A 25,300-nucleotide genomic window follows, 5' to 3' on the forward strand; every position below is an offset into this window, starting at 1 on the left:
TACACAAAATCCTGTCTGGGATGGTGCTCGCACCTCTCCAGGCAGGAAACCTATTGTCCAAACCTCTGTGACTGGAAGGACTATCAGCAGCAGGAGGTCAGACTTGTGTCTGTGGCAGCAGCGTCCATTTTGTGACGCTGGGGCTCTGGTTAACTTTAACCGGGATAGTCAGCAACTACATGTCTTCTCCCTCTAGAAGGGTGGAATGCTCTCCCCGGCGCCAGAATTGGCGAGGGGGTAGTATTCCAAAGCGTATGACACGTTACACGACATGTTTAGATAAAGCCAAATCAAAGTTAGCATTTAACCGCGAGGTTCATAATGCACTTAAGAGTATATGGTATGGCAATATCATAGAACAGCTATAAGGACATGGTTCCGAAAGCTGCAGACAGGTTCAGCTCATGCTAGAGCACCATCTCACACATAACCAAGCACTCTGCCTCCAGGATTGTTAAGGCCTGCCATAGGAGTGACGTATAGGTTACTGTGTGTCTATATTTAAGGGTAGATATAGGTATACTATACCTAAGCAAGGGGTGATTACACAACCTTGCCCCAGCTGAGTGATCAGCCAGTTGTGTCAGTTTGAGTGGCCAGCCAGGGATGGCATAATACATGCTGCAGCCCCTGGTAGGCCTTGGTTACACCTATGCCCTGAGTACCTAATGTACACTTCTACAGGAGCTGACAAGGTGAACCAATTCCCAATTGTGTATGTACCTAGAGTACATGGTGTGAATTTAGAGAGAGTGCATCTGGGCTGTGGGTCTGATTAGCAGGCCCACAGCCACATCTAAGTCGAAAACCAGTAAAGCAAAAGCAAAAAGTGGTGGTGACCATAGAAAGCAGACCCTACTCTCCTACACTCACTACCATTGAAAGTGAGGCTGTTAGAAAATTCCTAATATGCTTGGACAAAGATACTGCTGCTCCAGTGAGCGCTGAAGTGTAGATGGTCCATAGCCAGAAAATCCTGCCCCCAACCTGTGAGGTCCCTGCATACTCTCACCCTCCCCCACCCACCATTGCCTGAATGTGATGGCCTGGCAGGGGAGGGGTTCAGGGGTAAGACACTGCTTCTGGAACAAGCCGGCCCCACGGGGGCAGAGGTAAGACTAACCCAACAAATGGAGCAACACCTGGCCCCCAGTACGGCCAATTTTTACATTTACTTCCATTCGCCCGCCCACCATATCCTGAAGTGCGATGGCCTGGCAGGGCAGGAATAAAATAGTGGCCCTTAAAAAAACAGCCCACATGTCACCCTTAGGCACCTGCCCATCGCCCAATGCCCGCCTTCCCAATCCGACCCTGATTCTGTCACGACGGTGACTGATAAGTCGTTCGCTGAAATATAAACCCATAGGATATAAAAGGATTTATATTTCAGAGACGGGAAATCTCTCACCACTGTGGCGGAGTCACCCGTCTTCCAAGATCTAAATCAGGCCCTTAATCTCCCTGTGCCTAAAAAACAACAAGCATTGGCATAGCCAATAGGTCTTGCCTGTGGAACATTATAAATGCTTAGCCATGCAACAGTTAATGTTGTTGCACCAAGGATATTGTGCTGCATAACTAAACACTTATAAGGTCCCAAAGGCGAGACCTATTGGCTATGCAAATGCTTGTTTAAACCTTGTCAGCTGGTAGGTTAGGTTAACTCATCGATGCTTGGCACTTCTAAAGATGTTGGAGAGCAGGCCCGGACTGGCCATAGCGGGCACCGGGCAATCCCCCGGTGCGCCGCAAGGGTGGGGTCGAAAACCGGCCCTAGCAAAGCGCTCGGCGGCACCTCCAACACCCCCGAGTGGGGAGGGGGGCCGGCCGAGCACTTTGCCATGGCCGGCTTTGGTTCCCAGTCCGGCCCTGTTGGAGAGGAATTCCTTTTTATACAAAAATGATAACTTACATTTTTGCAGCGCTCAACTGCAGAGAATTAGAGGCAATCCAAGACTGGACATGGGCTGTACGCGTTTCTAAAGCAGTAATGACTTTCAAATCGATTCTCAGCTTGATATGAACGTACATGTCCTTGATTTAACAAATGGACCTGTTCACACAGGTAGTACATAGGGGCCCATTATGATCGCGGACGGACTTGAGTCCGTCCGCGACCATAGAGGAGGAGGGAACCTCCGCATGGCCTGCGGAGTTCCCTCCTGTCCAATTAGGATGTGACCGCCACCCTGGCGGTCACATCCTCTATTTTTACCATTGCGGCGGGTGCGGCTTCAAGCTGCACCCACCGCAATGGTAAAAATGCATACATTGCATTTGTATGCAGAAAGCAGCAGGCACTGTGCGGTGCCTGCCGATTTCTGCATACAAATGCAGGGGGGTACCATAGGTATCCCCCATGTGCACCTCCCACCCCCCCTTCACCCCGGGGGCCCGCAACGGCCCTCGCAGTGAAGTTCCACATGCTTTTCCACGGCGGAAAACCCGCCGCAGAAAAGCATGTTTTAAAGCCCATCCTAATATGGCTGGCGGTGTCTGAGAGACACCGCCACCATATTAGAGCTTTTCCGCCGTGGTTGTAAGCCAACCGCGGCGGAAAAGCTACGGACGGAAACCCGGACCCACCAGCCATCCTAATGTGGCGGTGGGTCTTTGGTGGGTCCGCTGCGGTTTTTCCGCATCCTCCGGGCCGTCGGTGGCTTCCGCCGGCCCGGAGGATGCGGAAAAACCGCAATCGTAATAGGCCCCTTAGTTTGAGCCAATTGTTGCCAGTGCAGCCCACTGGCACATATTTTTGGGGAAACACTTTTACTCATCAGACTTTGACCAGAGCAAGTCAGGAAAAACAGAAAAGGGACAAGAAGGAGGAAGAGAAATACAGAACAACAGAAATGGAAAAGCATCCATAAAGAGAGACAGCAGGAACAAAAAACAATCTTTAAAAGTGAGAAAAAGGGGCAGGGAGCAAGTGGTGGTGGATGAAAGAGGCATGAGGTGGAATCACACAGGAAGATGGTCCAGAAGAATATCATGCTCCACAATGTCGAAAGACACCGAGGATCTGGTGTGCCAGCAATGATGTTGCGCCATCTTCCGGAAAGCTAACTGTGTCACCCCAAAAACACTGTTTCTCTGTCATGACTTGCTTTGACTTCCAACAAATGGCAGATGTGATGAAAATGCGATTAAGCACCTTGACTGCACGCTTGTTTGTTTACCTTGAATTGCAGATATAACAAATTACAGGGGGGGGCTTGTTCAAGCATTATTTCTTGTATGATGGAATACACGACCAACTGTCCAGGAAATTATAGTAAAAGAAATGCTTACCAAAATATAGTAGTAGGTAAAATCACAGCACATGCTCCTTAATTACAATATTTAGAAACTGTTTGTCACTGTGCGAAATACAACAGATGTGTTACAGTAATTATCACGATCCTTGATTAACATAATTTTACTGTGAGTGACAATGATAATGGGTAGGTAAATCTTACTGTAACAACGATCCCACTGTCTTTTTTAAACCGTCCCTGCATTTGTACAAATCCAGATCTTTTGCCACTGATTCCTAAAACTATTTCTTAAGCCATAGTCCCCACTGCGTTTCCCTTAAACATTGGGTTGAGAAACTTCTAGTGGTGAGAGTTTCAGGTTGAGTAGAAATTTTATCTAGATTCTTTGTTTTTACACAAACAGAACAAGCATGCGAGTGGTGCGCGCGCGCGCCAAAGCGAGCGAGTTGTTTTCAATTATCGCGCCCGTGTCTGGGCACGATAATGGAAAACAGATGTGGCCCGTGCGGGTAACCGCATGCAATAGGCTGTGGGCGGAGCAAAGGCGGGACATGCACCTGCCTTTGCCCAATTGCGTGCTGTTTTTCTTATAAAAGACACACGCAAAGCCCAATAGCCTGTAGCGGAAGCTGACCACACGCACGAGTGTGTGGTGAGCTTTCTGAAGCCCTTTACATAAAGTCGAGTAAAGCCCAATAGCCTGTAACGAAAGCTGACCACACGCACAAGCGTGTGGTGAGCTTTCTGAAGCCCCTTACATAAAGTCGAGCATGCAAGCTGCGCTAGGCTCGACATAAAAATGAATGTGGCCTTGTGTAATGCAACTGGTGCTCATGTAAAGCACTCCAATACCTTTGGGTCTAGTACGCAGTCCTGCCAAGTGTCACGCATTAGGTGTGACACTAACGCATTTTAGTTCGGTGGTCCGCATTACCGCACTAAAATGTAATGTCACGCATTTGTGGCGCCTCCTTGACACCACTGCTGGAGCAGAGGAAGAGACAAGCGGGACTGAAATCGCCGTCCAGGCCTCCAAACACTTGTGAGAGTCCTCATCAGGAAGCAGAGCAATTGGGACCGCCTGCTGCTCTGGTGATAGACTGTGCGATTGGTGTCAAAGTTTGTATTTGGATGCCAATGGGAGGTCAGGATTGTCGCGCTAAACTGGTGGCTCATTACTGCGCTGGTTGCAGCAATGATATTAGCCCGGCCAGAGAAGCTGCGGGCCGACCGGCACGGCATTCACGTGATGCGGTGAGGTCACGTGAATGCAAACAGTGTATCCATTACTCTCGCTGAGTGCGCCGCAGGGCTGCGGCAGTTATGTTGCTTTGTTTAAGTTTGCCGCTGTCCACCACGCGTCGCCGAAATAATTGGTACGTCCTCGTTGATTATTGGCACCGGCGTTCGCTGGACGGTGAGATGGGTCGCACAGTCATGGCAGAGGCAGCATCAAGTGATCATTACAATAGGATCGGGCTGCCTGCCTCTGGTGCGTGCTACAGAAGTCATCGTGGCCGCACTGACAGGTGTGTGTGAATTTGTATAGATAGTATTGTTAGGAATGTTTTTTGGGGAGTCAGCCTGATTCTGTAACTCTCAGATGGTGCCGCGGTAATGTTGGTTAAAAGACAGCAGCTGAGCTGGTATCCGCGCTGGTGCCTCTCAGCCCACTCAGTCGATTCCACGTGGACAGAGGCTGCCTGGTCAGACTCAGTGATGCGTGGAATCATTGATTGGACTCCTGCAAGGCGCCTCACACCAAGGAGATGTGCATTTAAGTGGGCAGTGTTCGCGCTCCATGTGTTACAAATGCTGGTATCTCAAATAGGCGGCAACAACATTATTTTAGTTGTGTGCCTGGGCTGGGCGATTTAGCCGAGCCTTGCCTCTGTTTCTGCTCCAGCCTCCACTGTAACACTAGTTTGACAGCCGGCGCGTGGTAAATTTAACTAATACAGGACCTGGCAGTGCCTTTTATATATTTAATTTAGAACGTCACTCACTGCCTGACTGAGACCCTCTTACAACTCCACTCTGCTCACTACTCTCCCCAGGCTGCACCGAGCAGCACCGCACAGACCAGGAGGCACGAGCTGGATTTCGTAATTAATCTTAAAACTGGGCTAGTGATGAGAAATTCGGAACAGCCTTCTCCAAAATGATTTGGCGTTAGAACAGCTGGAATTGCACTGACGCAACCTCCCTCAGCTTTCAGGGAGGGTTTCGATCATTCCTTCCTTTTCGGCTCGAATATTTTCAGTGAGGGGGCGTGGAAGAGATGCCATGAACAGAGAGCTGTCCGATGTGTCTTTGGAACAGAAACGTTGGGGCTTTTTTGCCCCTCATCTGTTGTTAGACAATAAAGGTTCGTTTTTAAAGGATATTATTACTGCAAGAGCTCTGGCTGTGAATGTTTGTATCGAGGCCTGCATAGCTGTACTGCAAGTAACACAGGCAATTTACTCCTGCATTGTTTCCTCCAATGTTTGGAGTAAGCCTCCGAAATTTTGGAATTCACAAAAGTTCTGAAAGTGCACTCGGAAAACGGTGACATTTGCAGATGCAGACTTGGAGGAGTATTCTTGGAAAACATTTACACTTCTCTGTCCCACTGCTTTAAAGCCAGGGAACACGCAGTGACTAATCAGCGCGGGTCTCTTATGAACGGAACTGCACTTCCCAACTTCTTTAGTTTTCACCAAAGAGAGCAACTTTAGGCCAAGAGGAACGCTCTCTTCTACACCCCAACAGTCGACTGTTTTCGGGGTCTTGTATTCCAATTACGACTTTGGGAGATGACTTACTACTGCCCTTGTCGGGAGTAAATGTGTAACACCTTCCAGGATGAGAAAGAGCCACATCACCCTGGGACGAGTGTGCTCTGAACATAATCCAGATCTCAATGATCATTAAATGTTATTAATATTGTCTCATTTGATTGAAATATACGTACGAGTCAGTCAAATCCTGCTTTTCGTTTAATTCTGGTCAGGTGACTTCCAACTTTCAAACAAACAGTATATTTTATGTAATTACAGCGTCACTGCTCTGCCCGACTGCCTGTTGCTCACTGCTCTCAGGACGCACTGCCCCAGTCCTCCACGTAGCTGACCCAGTGAGTGCAGTCCATTAATTAAGTTTTTAATATTTATTAGTACTAAAGGTCTAAAATATTATTACAGCTTGACTAACCCTGTAACACAGTGACTAAATACATTAATTATAATAAGCAGCTGAGATCCTCACTGGGGCCTCTCAGCCTGCTTGGTCAGGTCTTACATGTGGCACAGCCTGGACAAACTATTTGTCAATTGTTATTACCTTTTAATTTCTGGTGGTTTACAGCAGTTTCAAGATCTTATGAGAGTTTGTCATTGCTCAAATGGGTGTAATTTCTTATATTGATATGTTTACCTGGTCTCCATTGCTTGATTTTGCTCACGAGAAAGTGTCACTCATAGTCGTTGAAATGTCACTCATAATTACACAGAAATTATGAAAATGTCACACATAGCAATCTGAAACCTTGGCAGCTATGAGTACGCACAATATATAACTGCAAAAACATGCATTGACACTTCCCCACGTTCTCCACAGCCGAATTTTGTGCTCTCTATTAGGGCAATTCATCCCTTATAATTGTTGTACTTCATATATCCTTACTTTATACAGTAACGCGTCCATTCCGGGTTGTTTCTTCCCATTCTAGTGTTTGTAGACGAAAAGCTATACATTTGAAAACGTTTCATTCTGTTATTCATGTTCTAGAAACAATGCTTTTCGGAAACAAGGAAGCGTAATACATCGCACCGTCAAATGCATTGTAAGTGTGGACAGTAAGCCAGAAGAGCAAAGGTTTTTCTTTCTTCTATGTCTATCACGCTGCCGTTCCCAGCTATTTTTGTTCTCATTAGTCTTTTTTCCTCCAGTCACTCTTCCGGGTCTGTTCGCCGTCATGGAGAAGGACGCTGCTCCCAAGATGGCGACCGCCGAGGGCCAGGCTCGTTTCGGGCAGTCAGTTAAAGGACTGTTGACCGAGAAGGTGAACACCTGCAGCGTTGACGTCATCGCCCTCACCAAGCAGGTGCTGAAGGGGTCGCGCAGCTCTGAGGTGAGTCGCGCTGCGCTATAGCGCGTCACCAGCTGGCGGCACTGTATCTCAAGAAGATAAACATGCGCAACCATTCACGTGTACAGGCACTGACAGCGGCATTTTAGCATCAGCTGTGGATGTTAAATGCACGCGCTACGAAATTAACCACAAAAGATTCCGAATCTCGGTCACTCTCGACTTCCTTGTTATTAGCCCCATTTGATGTCAGTGGGTTATCTTGATTTTTAAGTTATAACCGTTATTGCCACTTATCCTTCAGCATTCCTTTCATGCATTTTTTGTGTGCAATTTTTATATAACGCGGACATGGCCGGAAGGCACCAGAGCGCTTTACAACAGTAGCATGATACAAGGGTACAGCAAGTTATAGTTAATAATTGCGTTCAGACATTTGCATCTGTAGCTGCGGCCAGGACAAATGCAGCCCTTGGTTGGACAAGGGAGGTACAAGGTTCAATTATTGATTAGGATAGTGGGGATACACAGTGAAGGTAGTTTGTATCCTGTATAGAGTACTTGGGTATGGTCAAGGGTGAATTAGCCCAGGTTTCTGTCAACAGTACCTTAGGTTTTTGATGCCCTGCGATCCCTTAGTTTGCCGTCCAGTGCCAGTAAGAGCGGGTTATGGGGTGCTGGCAAATGACTACAACGAATGGGGCAAGAGGGTTGCAAGGGGCAGACGACAACGAGCGGGGGAGTGTTTAACGACTCCAACGAGGGAGAAAAAAGAAAAAAACATACCTTGTGCTCGTGGCTCGCCGCCGCTCCCAAAAAGGTGAAGCACAGGGCGAACTGCCCAGCCTAGCTACGCCACTGAATCTGAGGTCCTTTTTAGGTTTCGAACTGGTGAAAAGCTGCGCAAGCAGCTTTTCGCCGCAGGTCGAAATCTTTTGAGTTACACTGTGTGCTTTAGTTCAGCCTCTCTCTTCCATTGGCTAGCTCCAGAAATGGAGGCTAGCCATTGGAAGAGAGAACTGACCGTCATTTCCCGAGGCGATTGGTGGGCGTTCCCGACGATTCTTTCCCTCTCCACCCTTTTCGCATCGTCATTGCGGCCGTGGGCGGGGCTTATTTTTTTTGGCATCCAGGTTTGTTTTGGCCATTCGGCGGCCGACCGCCAATGGAGGAAGCCCTCCCGACCCCCCTCTCCTTATAATATGCTTTCTTTGTAAATCTAAGCAAGAAAAGTTCGCTTTGTGAGTGGTGGATTGCATGCCAAGAGCTGCGGCGCGGGTCTATTTCCTGCGGGTGGGCGTGCGGGAGGGAACGAGTGCACGCGCTGTAAGAACTTCTCTTTTGTTCTGCGCGGTTTGCGGCGCAGGAGGCAGTTAAGCGGGAAGAGGCTATGGCGCGCGGTCACCCCGACAGGAGCTGACTTGGCTCGTGCGCTGGAGGGGCAGCGGAGGGCTCAGTTGTCTGAAGCAGAAAGGTCAGGAACTCGGCTGTGGTCTGAACTCCCAGGAATGCCGCGCTGGCTCCCTCCCGGCGTTTGCAGGGAAGAAATGAGAAACAGCTGTGCTGGTCTGCCTGCTCGTAGGAGGCCGGCCATCGCTGCTCGCTGCGCTTGAAGCCGCTGGTTTGTATGCCCAGATGTGACGCGAGACTGCAGCGTATTTCAAAGCTTGGTAGTGTAAGGGAGAAGTCAGTGCCATGCCAGGCATGCCAGGCATGCTATACCGATTACCAGCATTTCAGGAGTATGAGGCACTTGTGGATTCCTCCTGCCCTATTCCAGGAAGAGACATGTTCATATATGTGTTCACACTACGTGGAAATTGCATATCCTGAGGGCGGGTTTAAATGGCTTTCATTTTGCAGGTCCACTGACGTTAGGCTTAAGTCTTTCGGATTAGGGGGCAAATTCGAATAGCCAGGTAGGAGGAAATATTGCTGTAATGATTGTTTTAGAACTTACATTCCGTATTCCACTTCCTGCGGATACTATGTGTTATTTTGAACATGTCACATCCTCGCCTCGAGGTCCTCAATTTAACTTGCACTATTTAGTTCGCAGTGAGTCCTTCTGAGGCTCCGGGACTCTTGTAGTCAAAGAAGTGCAGTTCTTTAGGTTCCAGCTTCTAAGCACGTCAGTCTGGCTGGATGATGTGTTGGGGCATAAAAGAGAGCGAGTGACTTACTGGTCTGAAGTCTAGGGACACCAGTCCCTATACATGTATATTGGCACGGTTGTTGATAGAAAAGAACGATGGATCTTCACTGTCACTGTACACTTTCTCTTACTTTCCTTGCTTCCAGCCCCCAATTCCAGCTAGTACTGGAACGTGTTTTTTTATGGACCGTATTAAGTGCTTGCCTTAGGCAAGTTTATCATAACAGGGCAAAAGCAGAACCTTTTTATACTACTATGTATAAAAATTATTTTTTGCATTCAGTGATAAACTAAACAGTTCTTATTTTCAGACACAAGTTAGGGAGGCAAAATACTGTCGCCTTCTGATAATTTTCAATATACACTCAATGTAGTCAACTTCACTACTTGTTGAAATGATCAATCCCTATGAACAGCTAAAACTTTTTTTTAAATCAGAATTCGACTTTTTCAAAAACGTTGTAGCTCAAAGTAAACTGTATTCACAGTGAAAGAATGGCCCACATAGCCAGTCCAATTGCATATCACTGCATTAGGCATGTAAAGAGGACTGGAGGATGCAGTGTTATAGTATACAGGAATTTAATATGGACAAAAAGTCACTGAGTGCCCGAAGATATCAGAGATTGTGGATGTAGCGAAGGTTGCCAGATAAGCCCCCATGTTACTATGATGCTTTTGACTGGGAGGGGTATGGACCAGTTTGGTAATATAGACCGGCATCCTATTAAGAGCCAACAAATTCTGTTGTCCTCTAGTACCCAGTGACCTTTTTGTCCTAAACATATCCCTTTGTGGTGGGTATACCATAATGCCATATCCACCAGGCTTCTCTACATTTAAGAACAGTATACTTTACCATTGAATTCAGAAATAACTTCTATAGCACAAAAGAAAGAGTGTGTAACCCGCAACAGCCCTTTTTAGGTTTCGACCTGGCGAAAAGCTGCGCCGCGCAGCTTTTCGGCGCAGGTCGAAATCTTTTGAGTTACGCTGTGTGCTTTAGTTCAGCCTCTCTCTTCCATTGGCTAGCTCCATAAATGGAGGCTAGCCATTGGAAGAGAGAACTGACCGTCATTTCCCGAGGCGATTGGTGGGCGTTTCCCTCTCCACCCTTTTCGCATCGTCATCGCGGCCGTGGGCGGGGCTTATTTTTTTTTGGCGTCCAGGTTTGTTTTGGCCATTCGGCGGCCGACCGCCAACGGAGGAAGCCTTCCCGACCCCCCTCCCGCTGTCCGTTCCCCCCCCCCCCTGTCCGTGTGCTTCATGTTTTTCCTGCGGCCTTCCCGACCCCCCTCCCGCTGTCCGTTCCCGCCCCCCCCCCCCTGTCCGTGTGCTTCATGTTTTTCCTGCGGCTTTCCCGACCCCACATCGGGGACCTGCAGCGCGACCTGGCCGACGGCCTGAAGCTCATTGCGCTGCTCGAGGTGCTGAGCCAATCGAAGATGTACCGCAAGTAGCACCAGCGGCCCAACTTCCGGCAGATGAAGCTCGAGAACGTGGCCGTGGCGCTCGAGTTCCTGGACCGGGAGCACATCAAGCTGGTGTCTATACGTGAGCCGGGGGCTGGGGGCGCATGTACCTGGTGTCCAAAGGTGAGCCGGGGGCTGTGGAGGGCAGGCTGGGGGCACTTCTACATGGCATTCATAGGTGAGCCCCCCCTCCCCCGCGCAGTACCCGTGTACGGATCTTTCAGCCACATCCTTTTGGGCAGACGCTAGTCACGCTACATGTACACACCACAAACAGACCACAGTCCCGTATATGCTTTTCCACAAAGCCGCTGTGTTCTCTGCTTCCTTGTGCTGCCCACAGGGGTTTATGCCGTGGAGATACGAGGCGACACATTTACATCCGTGTTCAGTGTTCACTTCTTTGTGTGTGCAGTGCTCGCCTGTTTGTGGATATATCCATGCACACAAACCTACATGCGTGTAACTGCTGCCTCACAAGTGCTGGGACGCGTCACCAATCTGCAGATCTGACCTCACGCTATTGGATGGTTGTACAACCGAGGATGAAATTCAAACTCTCCCTCTTCTCCAAGAGCCTAGAGCACCACAAAGGGGGGGGGGGGGGGGCGGTACACGTTTCTTCGCTATATGTGACTTTCATTCTCCCATGCACCCCTCACCATGTTTGCAGCCCCTTTCACACTTGTTTGTTGCCTGTACAATCCCTTGTACACCTGATGTTACACAAAGAGCTTCTCCCATTCAAACCTACCCATTATCTACACACTCCCTCTCAGACTTCTTGCTGTGTACAACCCTTTTCACACTCCTCTTTTATCTGCACAATCCCTCTCTCTCTCACTCCTACATCATCATCTCTCTCCCCAGTCTGTCACCTTTGAAGTCCTTTTTACACCTGTTGGTTACCTATGCGGTCGGTTCATCTCTAACAACAGTGTATAACTTGCACAGGGGGGCTCGCAGTGTGTGTTGCCCGTGCCTGCCTGCTAGTGAGAGTCTGTGTGGTGTGCCCTTTCTGTGTTTGCTTTTCTGTCTGCGTCCGTCTGTGTGTGTGTGTTTCTGTCTGTGTGGGTGCATGTGGCTCTGTGTGTTGCTCTGTGTGAGTGCAAATGCAATAGGTCTCACATTTGCAAGAGATTAAGCTATTGGCATTGTAAATGACAATGCCAATTATTTATCTATTTTCAAAACCAACACATAAATAACATTTTTGTCATTTACATTCTAATAGCTCAAACTTTTCCAAAGGCGAAACCATTGCATTGTAAATGCTTGTTGAAGGTGGCTAAGCAGGTTGTTGGGCAAAGACGGCAGAGTCCAAGATTCTTATGGCACTACCAGAGAATGACTGACTCATGTACCGTTCTTGACTGAAGGTGAGTGGTTCCAGGAGCAGGAATTGGGCATTTGTAGAACCCCTATTTCCTCAGAGATTTTCAGTTTCTCACTTAGGAGGGTGAAGAAGAGTTCAATCGCTCTGTGGGTAATGCAGGCGGTTTTGAATTGGACCCGGACCTACTGAAAGTGGCCATCGTCTGAGAGATGCAGGCATCGATAAATGTATACAGTTGCATAGTTCATAAGTGAAATAGCAAGAAAGGAGGGCGTGCCAGCACAGCCTGTAATAATGCTTTATTGTTAATTACATTCTGGAAAGTAATTAGAAAATATGTGGAAAAAATATGAACCTTGCATCTTCATGCACCAAGCAAACAAGGGTGGGAGAGAAAAAAGGAAGAATAGACAAAAGCTTTTTAGTGGCATTCATAAACCTCAAAATGGAACTTGACTAATCAGAAACCATTCTTTTTGCATTATAATAGAATCCTGAACTTTAGTTTGAAAAACCAAATCTTTTTTTGCGCGTTCAGTCAGAAGGATACATTATTTTCTATGTTTTTTATGTAAAATATTCCGTCATTTCTTTATATATAGTGCGTATGCCACACTTCAGTCTTTTCTGGGACATAATTGACCGTAACCAAGTTTTCAGTTGGTATAGACCAATGAAGTTTCTCTCAGCCTCAAAGATACTGGAATAAATAAGATAATCTGTTGCAGCTTCCCAACCTATGTAAAAAAAAATTAAAACGCTCTCTGTTGGAAGCATTTTTTCAAACCATTACTGCAAGTTCTAGCCCCAAAGAGTAATTAAACATACTTGATAATAAAGTTAGTTGAGATGAGAGTAGTAGATTGTTAATATCTTGGTGTTGAGCAATGGTGTATTGTGTGTCCCTCTGTGCCCATTTATGAGGTGTCAGTCCATACCACCATTCTCTACAATAAGCCCTCAGTTTTTTTGAAAGACAACTGTAATCACTAATTGAATTTTAATGTGTGTGATTAATGTATCATGCTGCAACGAGGTCACCATCCCTCTGTTACCACGACTAAACCGTGGTAGTCCAATGGTGCTACTCTTTGAGAGTTAGTTGTATAAAGGTTTATTGATTTTGGAATTTTAGAGTATCCTAGTCAAATGGAAACCAATAAAAAAATCAGTTTCTGTTGCAATTCGCCCTCTATGCAGGGTCACTTCCAAACTTTTTGCCTACTCCCTTCCTCTTCTCTTAACCTGTTTTTGTTGGCTTTTAGAACTATTTGTACTTTACCACTGATAACAAGTGGTAAATTGTTTGTGCTCTCTCCTTTACACAAGGTAAAGTTGGCTTACATCCAAAAGGCATATTTAATTTACTTAGAAATCCCTAGTAAAGCGGCTTACATGTTTCCAGGTCCTCTAAATGAAATGCTACTAGTGGGCCTGCAGCACGTATTGTGCTGCCCAATTAAGTAGCCCTTTAAAACATGTCTCACACCTGCCACCGCAGACTGTAGTTCAATTTTAAACTGCCATTTTGACCTGGTGACATAAACCTTATGCCAGGCCTAAACCTTCCATTTTAATTCATATGTCACCCCTAGGGAAGGCCCTAAACAACCCATATAGTGGGGTGCAGCATATTTAAAATGTTGTCCATGTGCTTTTAAGTTTTACATGTCCTGGTAGTTAAAAACTCCTAAATTCATTATTCACTACTGCAAGGCCTGCCTCTCGGATAGGATAACAGTGGGTTAACTTATTGCATTTAGTAAGTGATAACTGTTAATTGGGAACTGGTGGGTAGGTAGAATTTGTTGTCTAAAGAATTGTATTAAAACATTTTCTTTAATGGTAAAGTTGGATTTCAAATAAACCATTCTGTAAGTGCCACTTTTAGAAAGTTGGCATTTTCTTGTGAGGAGCGGACTGTTTCCTGACCCAATTATATTTCAAAGGGGCTGCCACAGTACACTCACAAAGAACTTTATACCAGTCTGTTGTCACTCCAGACCCTATGGAGCCTGGCGGGAAGGAAGGAATTCCAGAACCAGATGTGGGGGGAAGTCTTGACGTTTCACCCCCTTCAAAGGCTGTCCCCAGGTATATATATTATACCTTCAGGCCAACTCTTCAGCACACTCCTGGACCTGTGCAAGACTACAGAAGGACTGCCGTATACTTCAGAATACTGCCTTGCTGCTTGAGGTCTGCCTTGTTTCTCAGAGGATTGCCCTGCTGCTTGAGGCCTACCTTGTTTCACAGAGGGCTGTCCTACTGCTAACTGAGGACTGCCCTGCTGCTTAAGGCCTGGCTTGTTCTCCTGAGGACTGTATTGTTGCTTGATGCCTGCCTTGATCTTCAAAAGACCACCCTGCTTCTTGAGGCCTGCCCTTTGGCTTGAAAGAGAGAGGACAATCTCTTTAAACCCAGGACTACCAGAGTGACTCTAATGGTCAGGTGGGTGACCTCCTTTTATGAGCTACAGGGACACAACAAGCCCAAGGGGCCTCCTGCACCTGCCCAGCTGACCTGCTGTACCTGGATATGCCAAGGCTGCAACTGGATCTGCTTGCCTCTGTTGGAGTGAGTTCTTGATCCCCAAAGAGCCCCCCCCAAAGGTCTTGCACCTTTTGGATTACATTAGTTTAGGTCCTCCTGTGAAATCTTGAAGTTTTGAACTCTGCACGCAGGACTATGAGAAGGTAATCTTTTTCAGCTGTAGTAACCTGGTCCCTGTATCCTGCCCACACACCATCATGATTGGCCTGAACGTATGACTTTGTCCTGGTCTACCAACCAGATAGCCACAGTTAAAGCTTCCTATTTCTTGGTGTAATTTTTACTTTAACCTTTATAATTGGATATCTCCTATTCTACTGATTTCATTTTTGTCATTTTGGTCTCATTTTATTTATTAAATTTTACTCTATTTTCTAAATTGGTGTTGCGTTTTTCTTGTGTTGTGTTTTCACTTTGCAACTGTTTTGAGTCCTGCATAAATACTTAACACAGTACCTCTGAGTTAAGCCTGTTTGCTTTTGTAACAAGCTACCAAAGGGCTAAGTACAGGTTAATTTAGTGACATTTGTGGTTCACCATAAACAATATTGTGATTGTTGCTTGAGAAGGGTTTTCACCCCCACTCATCAAAAACTAAATTTCTTGGAAAACACCCCAGCGATGGTCCCCGTATCCTTTTTCCGCCACGTGGCGGCACAGCTGTCCGGCCTTCTGTGGGGTGACAAACCGGCTAGGGTGGCGCGACTGAAACTGACCAGGGACTGGTACAGTGGAGGGATAGCCCTCCCCGACCTCGAACTGTATTACTGGGCCGCTCACCTCAAGGTGATCAACCAGTGGGTTCACGCGGCGCAAGACGACCCGGCATACGAGGCTGACAGGAGCCAGCTGGGCACGTCCACCCTTCTGGCCCCACTCTACAACAAAGGACTAGTGCGGAAGCTTGAGGGACCTACCAAACACACAGTGACCATCTGGCACAAAGCGCAACGGCGACTGGCATGGGAGGGAGTGATCACGGGCCTCACGCCACTGTGGGACACGAAAGCACTCGGCAGCCTGCGCAGTTCAAAAGGGTTTGAGCAGTGGGACACTATTGGGATCTCCGTGGTGGGCGACCTCTGGACGAGGGAGGGCGTGCTCTCCTTTGCGACACTGAGGGAGCAATATAACCTGGAGGTGACAGAAACGTACAGGTACATGCAGATTAGGCACGCACTCTTGTCGGTGTTGGAACCAGGGGTTACGCTGCCGGAATCGGCTCCGTTAGAGGACCGATTGCTTACGGACTACATGGAGTCCAGTGCAACCTCACTCACTTACCGCAAATTGATGAACAACCTGCCGGATCCCCTTGGGAAGTTGAAGGAGTACTGGGAGGATGAGGTGGGAGACCTAGATGAGGCGGAATGGAACGCAGCCCTGGCATCACCCAGGGAGGCGGGTATTTCCACCCGATTCAGGCTGGTCCAGCTCAAGATACTGCATAGGGTCTACTACACCCGCACCACACTGCATAAAATGCACAGGGCAGAACACCCGTATTGCCTAAGACAATGTGGGGGGGAAGGTACACTATTCCACACTATATGGACCTGCCCAAGCATACAGGCCTACTGGAGGCGGGTTGCACGCACAATCAGTCAGGCCCTCCAGAGCCCGTTCACGCCTGACCCCAGAATCTGTCTCTTGAACGTATGGGGCCCAACAGATTTGTCGTTGTATGCCAAGGGCTGGGTGGTCATTGGAGTTATGATGGCTAAGCGGGATATAGCGAAGAATTGGGGGGCACTAGAGACACCGACACTGGCACAATGGTGCAGGAATATGGATGTGCTCATGGTGACGGAGAGGGCAGTATACCATCAGCGACGTAATCCACGTAAATGGAACAGGATTTGGTCACAGTGGAACTCATACAGGGGGGACATTTGTGAGCCCTTGCCCGAAGGGGAGGATGGCGACAGCTCAGGGGACGATGATGATTTGGATTGATGTGAGGGGGGAAGCGGGTGGCCCAGGTTCACTGCAGGAGTCCGGGATCAGGGGATTTGAGGGTTAAGAAACTACTATCGCCAGAGACTATGTATAGTATTGCTGAATATCTGCGTGCAGATACTGGATACAATGGCCTACAGTTCATGTTTGTACAATGCAACCCCTGAAGTAGCAAGTTTTATGTTGGGGGGGGGAAAAAATTTAAAAGTTGCTCTATTGATCGTAGGCGGCTGAATGTTGAAGCTGATCTACAAGTGCGTTTAAATCGTGAATATACACCATGAGAATGCAACACCAAAAATAAAAATTAAAAAAAAAAAAAACTAAATTTCTTACAGTATCCATTATTCATTAACCACCTACTAAACCAGGTCACTGGAAGTGACGTAACAATCTGCTCATCACCGTGCTGTATTAGTAAATTATTTTCGGTAGCCCCTCAATCCCACTAGATTGGAGGTTAGGGGTCTTGTTTAAGACCATTGCCCTACGAATAAACTTTTTGCCTGTACTAGCCCAGGTCGTTACCATTCAATTTTATTGGCATGACATCCAGTTAAAAATCTTATTACCACCTAAATTAGATCTGAGAAGGGTTCATTTAAAACTTGTGCCATAATACTATATTGGTAGGAGATGTGGTGCACTTGCCCCTTAACCCCTTCCATGCTCATGACGAGCTCAGCTCGTCATGCAGTACACTGCTTGTGTGCTCATGACGAGCTGAGCTCGTCATGAACAATGGAATTCAAGGATCTGCAGCACAGAGGATGAATTGCTGTAGCATTGATGTGGTTAAACCATGCTCCTATTACCTATTCCAAAATCACTTTTGCCAGTCTCCCCAATGGGACCTTGGCATAATGTTTTGCTTCCTCTTTTAAGAATTATAAGGGTGGTACAGGTTATTCTCCTGTGAGGGCTTGGTGTTCCAAGGATATCCCTATTCTATCTTTCCCAGGAAGAGGATGGTGGGCCACCAAACCTTATTTATTGCACAGCAGTCAGAAATGGAAAGGCCAAGGTCCTGGTATACTTGCTCCTATTTTATTTATTTGTTCATGTATTGTTATTTTGAGGCCATGCACAACAAACTTTAGGATCTGTAGGCAGCACAGACAATGGAATTTACAATCTTTAAGTTAGACAGAAAAAATTTGACCAAGAGCAAAGAAATTACGAACAATGATGGAGAGTTTTTTTGTGGACATGGTGGATTTTTTTTTGTTTCAAATCTGTTGATTGGGAAGAAAAAGGAAAAGGTTTTCCAATTGTACAAAGCAAGATGAAGGCATTGAGACAAAATGCAATATTACACAACTTTGGCCTCGGAAGCTTACATAAATTTTGCATCTACGTCCTTATATATCAAATTGCTTAAAGTTGTTATGTGATGCATATGATTATATCTTACTTTAAACATATATCTGTGGACATGTGAGAACATCAGTAAATAAGAAATGTAATAACATGAAAGATGGGGATTCAAGGGCAGCAGAGAGGGGGTGGGAGATACTGCCAGTAAAGGGGTCCCAAGGGTTCCCTTTTAAAGCTAAGGGCTAGGTTGTGGGCTCCCTGTCGTGTCCGACTGGTGCGTCTCGTGATATGTCGGTGTTCTGGCTTGGTGGGGTGTCCTCAAAGAGTTGTAGGGCTCGAAGCTTTGTTGGGGTGAAGCATGTGTATTCTAATTTGGAGAAATTATCTATTAGAGGTTGCCATGTGCTTTTGAATGGAGGTTTAGTGTATGTTATTCAAGACGTGAGAAGTTCCATTGCCATAGTGTGCCATAAGCAGGTGAACAACATGGCGATGGGTGGTGTAGATGTTTTCTTCCAGTAAAAAGCTATTAACTGTTTTGCTGCTCCAAGTGTATGGGATATAATGTCCCAGTCTGTATGAGTCATGGCAAGAAGAATAGTGGGCCTAACTCCCAGATGATCACAATAGGGGCTGCTGGTATGGGGTATCCCACTAGGTCTTTGATGTGACTTACGATTTCTTTCCAATAAGGAGTCAACAATGGGCAGGACCACCGTATGTGCAGGAAGTCTTCAATCGCGTGCTGACAGCGCCAGCAATTGGGAGAAGAAGTAGGAAACATTTTATGTAGTCGTTGGGGGATATAGTACCAACTTGTCATGAGCCTGTATGCGGTTTCCCGCTGCGGTATGCTTTTAAATATTTTCAGTATGTCTCGCCAGAGTTGCTCCCATTGTAGTGTAGTTCCTATATTCTTAATAGGTTCTGCGCATTGGAATAATATATCCAATAGATGTGACGTAGGACTTAGGTCGACTAGGTCTCTATCGAATATATTAAACTTAATTGTGAGTGCCAGCTAGCTCAGAGGTCACTAGAAACTTTCTTGAGTTCACAAGAAGGGATTTAGTTTCTGACAACCGCATAAACATGACAACTTTGTTTCCCCAAGAATAAAACTGATCTTCAGAGTCGTGGAAACAATAGATAGATATTTCACGCAGTCAATTGTGCATGCTTCGTTTCAACCGAGGTGCAGAGAAATAGATAGACTGGCGTTTTCAAAAAAAAGATTTATTTAACAGTCTTCTTTCTCAAGCATAAGAAATGAACTGCTACAATCGTAAAACTGGTTGCAAAATATAATGCATACAGTAAAAAGAGTAGAATAAAATAATACTGTAAGAGCATTGTATGGTTCCTAAACCATAGATAAATACATACATAAATTACAGAGGCTAAAAGTACTCAACTGGTGCTTCTAAAATACGCCTACCCCGATGTACCTAACCTAAGCTTAGTACGAGGGAAGAAGTAAGTGAGGTGTAGCATAAATGTAGTATTCTTTTGCCAAGGATCTGTCCAAGATTTCTCTTAGGGTCTAATCAGCTCTGTACCTTGATTTGGAATGAAGAAGGTCAGGCTCAGGACTCGATTTCCCAACAACCTGCAAGGGTAGCTTGGAAACACTGGAGCTGGATTTCTCGGCAGTAGAAAAGACAGCGTCTCTCTCAGTGCGTCTGCTGGAGGGTCGGCTTCCTTCGGCACTTGCAGTAGCAGGGCGCGTCGGGCAAGTAGATAGTCGAACTGCACCAAACCACCGTGTGTTTGCTATGGCAAGTGTGGGCATACTTATACCTTGAAGGTGCCGAGATTGACGTAAAGGTGGACATAATAACGTCATCAAAGAGTCTCAGTTCTTTGAAAACTCCATGAGTTCTTGGACAAGTCTGTATTCGAGCAAGTGGAGTCCCTAGCTGCTGAAGCCGAGTTTTCCAAGAAATCTTTGTAGATTTTCGGAACTAGTGGAAGTAGCCCTGCCGTATTTGGACTGCATGATTTATGTCTAAATATGGTTATGATTCTTATGCCTATATAAGGATATGGTGATTTATACCTATATAAGGGCATGAATCGGGAAAATTACAATAGGGTCCTAAAATGTTACACAACACCATTGCTTAGGGGGGACCTCATCTCTGATGTCTGTTTGCCATTGTGTCTGTTACGTGTGGAATTTAATCGGGGCAGAGTGTTGTAATATTTGGTGAGTGCGAGAAACCATGCCTGGGGCCCATCCTAGAAACACACCAGAATCTCAAAGGGGGTAAAAGGCTGAGTCGCCCCATGGGTATTCAGTGGTGTGTGCAGCCAGTGCCGGATCTGGAAGTATTATAGTCTAGTCTCTTCAGATAGGTGAAATTCCTTTTTACACTGATCAAATGATTTAAAATGGTTGCCTTCAAAAAGATCCCGAATTATACGACACTCCCCTTCCGCCCACTTTAAAAAGGAATGTGGTCCAGGGCTGGTGGGAAGTTCGGATTGCATGCCAAGGGTGTATTGGGGGATATAAAGGAAGTAAGGCCCCTAGAGATTGCGACCTTATCTTAGATTTCCAACACTGTCTCCATGGGGGTGGCTAAGTATGAGATGCGCTGTCGAGACCACTGTGGAAGTCATGCTAAGTCCCACAGGGGTTTGCAGGCTACAGCCCTATCCATATGTTGCCAATGCTCCTCGCTCTTGCGGACTACCCACTCCGAGATGTATCGGAGATGTGACTCCCAATAGTATTCTAGAAGATTGTGTCACACTAACCCGCTTCTGTCCCGAGGTATCATAAGGAGTTTGTTTAGGAGTCTTGGCTGTTTTTCTCACCATATGAAAGTGGTTAGGTCTTGTTGCATGCGTTGTATGGAGGTTTGCAGTATTGGAGTGGGGAGCATTTGAAATTAATCAAGTATTTTTGGTAGGATTACTGTGAAAGCGGGAGCATGTCCTCCTGGCCCTCCCCTACCCGGGCTAGCCAGGTGTGTGGGGGAGGTCTCTCATGGGTCTAGATATTGGGGAGGAGGCCCACATGCAGCTCCGTTTGTCTCAGGCCAGGCAGAGAATGGGGGCAGGAGAAGGAGCCGATAGCGCTCGCCTCCTCTCTGCTCTTTCCAGGTGTCTCGGATATCGGGCAGCAGCTGGGAGTTGTCCCCAAATGGATTTCGGTGCGACAAAACTCCACACAGGGGCTGGTGCCCCCTGGTTCAGGCCACACTGCCGTCGGATCTCACCCCTGGGCCCGCCCAGGCCACTTCTGTCCCCTGGACCACACTGAGTGTCACCCTAAGTGTCAATGACTGCCCCAACTTCCTCCAGATCACCTGGTGACCGCGGGCACAACAGACTTTCACGGTGGGGGGCAGCACCCCCGTTCTTGGGCTGCAGAGCCCCTGGTGGCACCTCCCTGCAGTTTGCGAAGGCCGCAGCAGACTGCACCAGGCACAGGAGCCACCCCAAGTGGCGTTGGTGATCACCGGCTCCTTCTGAAGGCCCCCCAGCTCAGCAGGTAGTGTGCCAGCTCCCTTTGGTTCAATGCTTCTCAGGGAGGCAGGACATCAGGTACCAGCCAGCTGTTTCAGAGGGATATGACCACTTTATTGTTACCCCATCCACGACCCCACAGGTCTGGCTTTTAATATGCTAATGTACACAAACTCAGACATGCATAAATACACATAGACTCTTCATACTGTGCCACTATGTATGTCATTGCAAGCTTGAGGAATAACAAACAAAAACAGGGCACATACATAGGAAGGCCAAGAATGTGGAGTAGTTAACTCCTAATACATTTTTGTGCAGCGTAGTCTGCCTCCTTTTAGATTCATACCACATAGTGTACAAACTATTTTTGTTTGGCGGGCTTCAAGATATGGAGTGTTGAGAAACACGAATATAGTGAAAAACACTAGCAGTGTTCAACAAATGATAAATAACAAACTTGTATATATCCACTGGAAATGGGATGCCCATCTTCTAATATTTATTTTTATATCTAATGCAAAAATCTACATTACGAAAATATCTTGTGGCGTAGAATGTTTAAAAATGCTTTAACATGTTTGTTTTTGTATTCTATAGCTCCTTGGTCAAGCTGCTAGAAACATGGTGATGCAGGAAGATTCAATTTTACACTCTGAAGATGTAAGGCATCTTTTGTTGGATCTCTTTCTAAATCACAATTGTATGTATTTACAGTGTACTTAACTATAATGTGCAGAATTATGACAGTCTTCACAAGGGGAATAGAAGTGTACATTATGTGGTCAATTAAAAAGCCCTTGGAGTTGCCAGCTTCCTGGACATGAAGTTAAGACTCTTGATGATAGTTGATCAGTAATCATAGCATTAGTAAAGCATACCCTTGTTTGGATCGCCCTCCAACGTGCATACAAGTAGGCAGGTGGTCTTAGTGGTTATAATTTAAATGAATCTTTGTGGCTTAAAACCTTATACAATAATGACTTAATTGCACTTGATTTCTTTAACACAAATCAAATACCCATGCTTATAATAATGATCGACGCTGAGAAAGCATTTGTCTCGTGAATTGGGACACTCTTACTTACGGCCTCAGAAGGGTGGGGTTTCCTTCTCAAATCACTAACATGCTGTGGAATGTATATTGAGGGGCACAGACTCCAGTCCTTATAAATTCTAACTTAGCAGGTATGGTTGATATAAATCGTGGGACCCGACAGGCCTGTCCCTTATCCCCATGCTGATACTTTCTTTATTGAACCACTGGCTGTCAGGATTAGGGCAAATTTGGAGATAAATGCACCAATAGTAGGAATGTCCAAATTAAAATTGTTTGCGGAAGAGATCATTCTTTATCTTAGACCTGAAGAGCCAAATATCAAAACAGCGTTGACAGAATTCATACAGTTTGAATTAATTGGGAGATATAAAATCAATCGCAACAAGACAGACATGTTGTTGCTTAATACCTGTTGTGATATTCTCCCGTGTAATTTTCAAGGGCACGGTCTCTCCCCCGACCCGATTCGATATCTGGGGATATGTCACCATTCGTTATGCGGAAATACCTACATTGAATTATAAAGCAATGTTGAAAAAAATTAAAAGCCTACTTGACAGATGGACACTTCCTCCTCTTACATTAATTGGCCATGTAGCTATCATAAAAAAGGTTAATTTTACCTTTATTGATTTTTCTTTTTACAAATGTCCCAATAAAAATTAACACAACATATTTTAAAGAACTAGAAATAATATTTCAACAGTTTATCTGGAATAAGAACGTTTAAAGGGTCAAATTTACAGTGCTTCAACAGGATATTAAACAGGGGGGTTGGCACTGCCCCAGGTTCGTACATACTATGAAGCCTCTTTCTTGGATATGATAGTTCTTTAATTGATTGTAAGGGATCCTTGGATAGTTTCTTTTTTGATAAGGAGGTACAGGAAGCTGGATCTCAGACACTGGTTTTCATTAAGACTGCTTAACTCCCCCCAAAATCTAGATAAGATCTGGGACATGTTATAGTGGTAGGCAGAAGTATTAATCGGCAAGAGATCCAAGCTAGGTGTGGAGATCGTTTAAAGCTTTTTTTTGTGTGAGGGGCGGTGTGGAATCTTCGGATTATACATCTATTGCAAAAATATTGTCCCCCCATTTAGCACAGGTTCAACATCTACAATTGCTGCTCTTTTTAGAACAAAGCTAAGAGGGATGAGAAATTGGTACAGACTTTTACGGAGTCAAGGGGAGTGCCTCTTAGTAAAAAGTTTCCTAGACAAGATTATTCAGGCAACGCAGTGTACTTTCTCTGAGCTCGAGTGGCAGGCGATCTCGCAATTTGGCAACAAAGCATTAAGAGCGGCAAATATTAAAAGAATGTCATTTTTGTCACTCTGGATGGCATACTATACTCCCAAAGCGCTTCTTAAAATGCATCTAGAAGTAGAGGATAGATGCTTTTGTTGCTAGTAACTGGGAGCAGGAGGCTGGCTCCATATTTATTTTACCTGCCTGATGTTAACACAGTTTTGGGAGAGAGTTTTTGCCGCTCTTAGCCATGGCCTTGGCCTACAGAAAAGACGCGAACCAGAGACGACAATAGTGCTTTTTGGATTACCAAGGCAGAGAAAAAACTTGCCAATGTCTAAAGGGGAGGAAACATTTATACCAACCGCCTCTGTAGTGGCATAATCCTTGATTCTCCAGAACTGGAGGACAACAAAAGTACCAGCCTACCTAGAATGGCACAGTAAAATGTTTCGAACAAATAATTAGAAGAGGCCTACACTAAAAGGTTGGTGCCATTAAGATTTACTGCTGTATGGAAATATATGGATGAAGTAGAAAGCCTGCAAGTGTGAAAGCGGGATGAAAATTGCACTCAAGGAATTATTTAGCCATAATTGCACTTTATAATGAGTCGTCGGCAGCTGAACCCGAGTTAATGCACTTTAGTAAGGTTTGGAGTCATTTTATTGGGAGGCAGGGATAAATACACTTTATCGGAGTCAAAAGCACTGCACTTTAAGGCCAAATGTATTAATGAATGTGTTTAATAAAAGACGCTTGATTAATGCGAATTGGCACAATACTTGATTTACTTTTTAATATAAGAAGATGTGTCTTGAATGTCGCCCCGCACGGTGCACTTCTACATTAGCCAAAGCAACAACAGGAAATATAACATTGAAGCAATAATGGCTCCCAATCTTTTAAATGAATGTGTTTATTGTTGGAACCGATGTTAAGTTTTATGTATGAAGAATTGATTCACCTTATGCTTCTGCTCAATTAGAAGAAAAAAATAATTACTTAATTCTGACCTGCATGGCAACTGTTAAATTCGGATCAAACAGTTTTTACAACAGATACCGAAATATTCTAACCCATCAGAAGCCCGGACGAATCAGTATGACATGACATTGGTGCTAAGTTAGGGCCTCGTCGGAGATTGACAAGTTCAGGGCCTGTAATTTCTCCATATTAACCTTAAACCCTGACACTTTGCTATATTGTTGCCGCTCCCGTAAAAGGGTGGGTGCAGTGGACTCAGGCACCATCAGTTTATCGTCCACATATAGGGACAGTTCGTATTTATTTCTTCCAGTCTTTATAGTCTTTAGTGTTTGCATTGTGCCTGGTGTTCTCAGCCAATAATTCAGTCATTATGGAAAACAAAAGTGCAATAAGGGATA

At 45.8% G+C, this 25,300-nt stretch overlaps 2 protein-coding genes across 2 annotated transcripts in view; one reads left to right on the top strand and one right to left on the bottom strand.

Annotated features, from left to right (window-relative positions):
- Positions 1 to 7,047, bottom strand: part of CYP17A1 (cytochrome P450 family 17 subfamily A member 1) — a 331,379-nt gene extending 324,332 nt beyond the window's left edge. The window contains exon 1 of the mRNA XM_078641171.1: positions 6,927 to 7,047. Coding sequence (XP_078497297.1) covers positions 6,927 to 6,947 — 21 coding nt within the window. The 5' untranslated portion in view covers positions 6,948 to 7,047. The remainder of the gene's footprint in view (positions 1 to 6,926) is intronic.
- Positions 7,048 to 7,196: 149 nt separating this feature from the next.
- The window catches only part of BORCS7 (BLOC-1 related complex subunit 7), a 29,714-nt gene continuing 11,610 nt past the window's right edge, over positions 7,197 to 25,300 (top strand). The window contains exons 1-2 of the mRNA XM_078643671.1: positions 7,197 to 7,374; positions 22,202 to 22,264. Coding sequence (XP_078499797.1) covers positions 7,219 to 7,374; positions 22,202 to 22,264 — 219 coding nt within the window. The 5' untranslated portion in view covers positions 7,197 to 7,218. The remainder of the gene's footprint in view (positions 7,375 to 22,201; positions 22,265 to 25,300) is intronic.

The sequence above is a fragment of the Lissotriton helveticus genome, chromosome 5_1 (assembly GCF_964261635.1).
Source record: "Lissotriton helveticus chromosome 5_1, aLisHel1.1, whole genome shotgun sequence".
Taxonomy (NCBI): domain Eukaryota; kingdom Metazoa; phylum Chordata; class Amphibia; order Caudata; family Salamandridae; genus Lissotriton; species Lissotriton helveticus.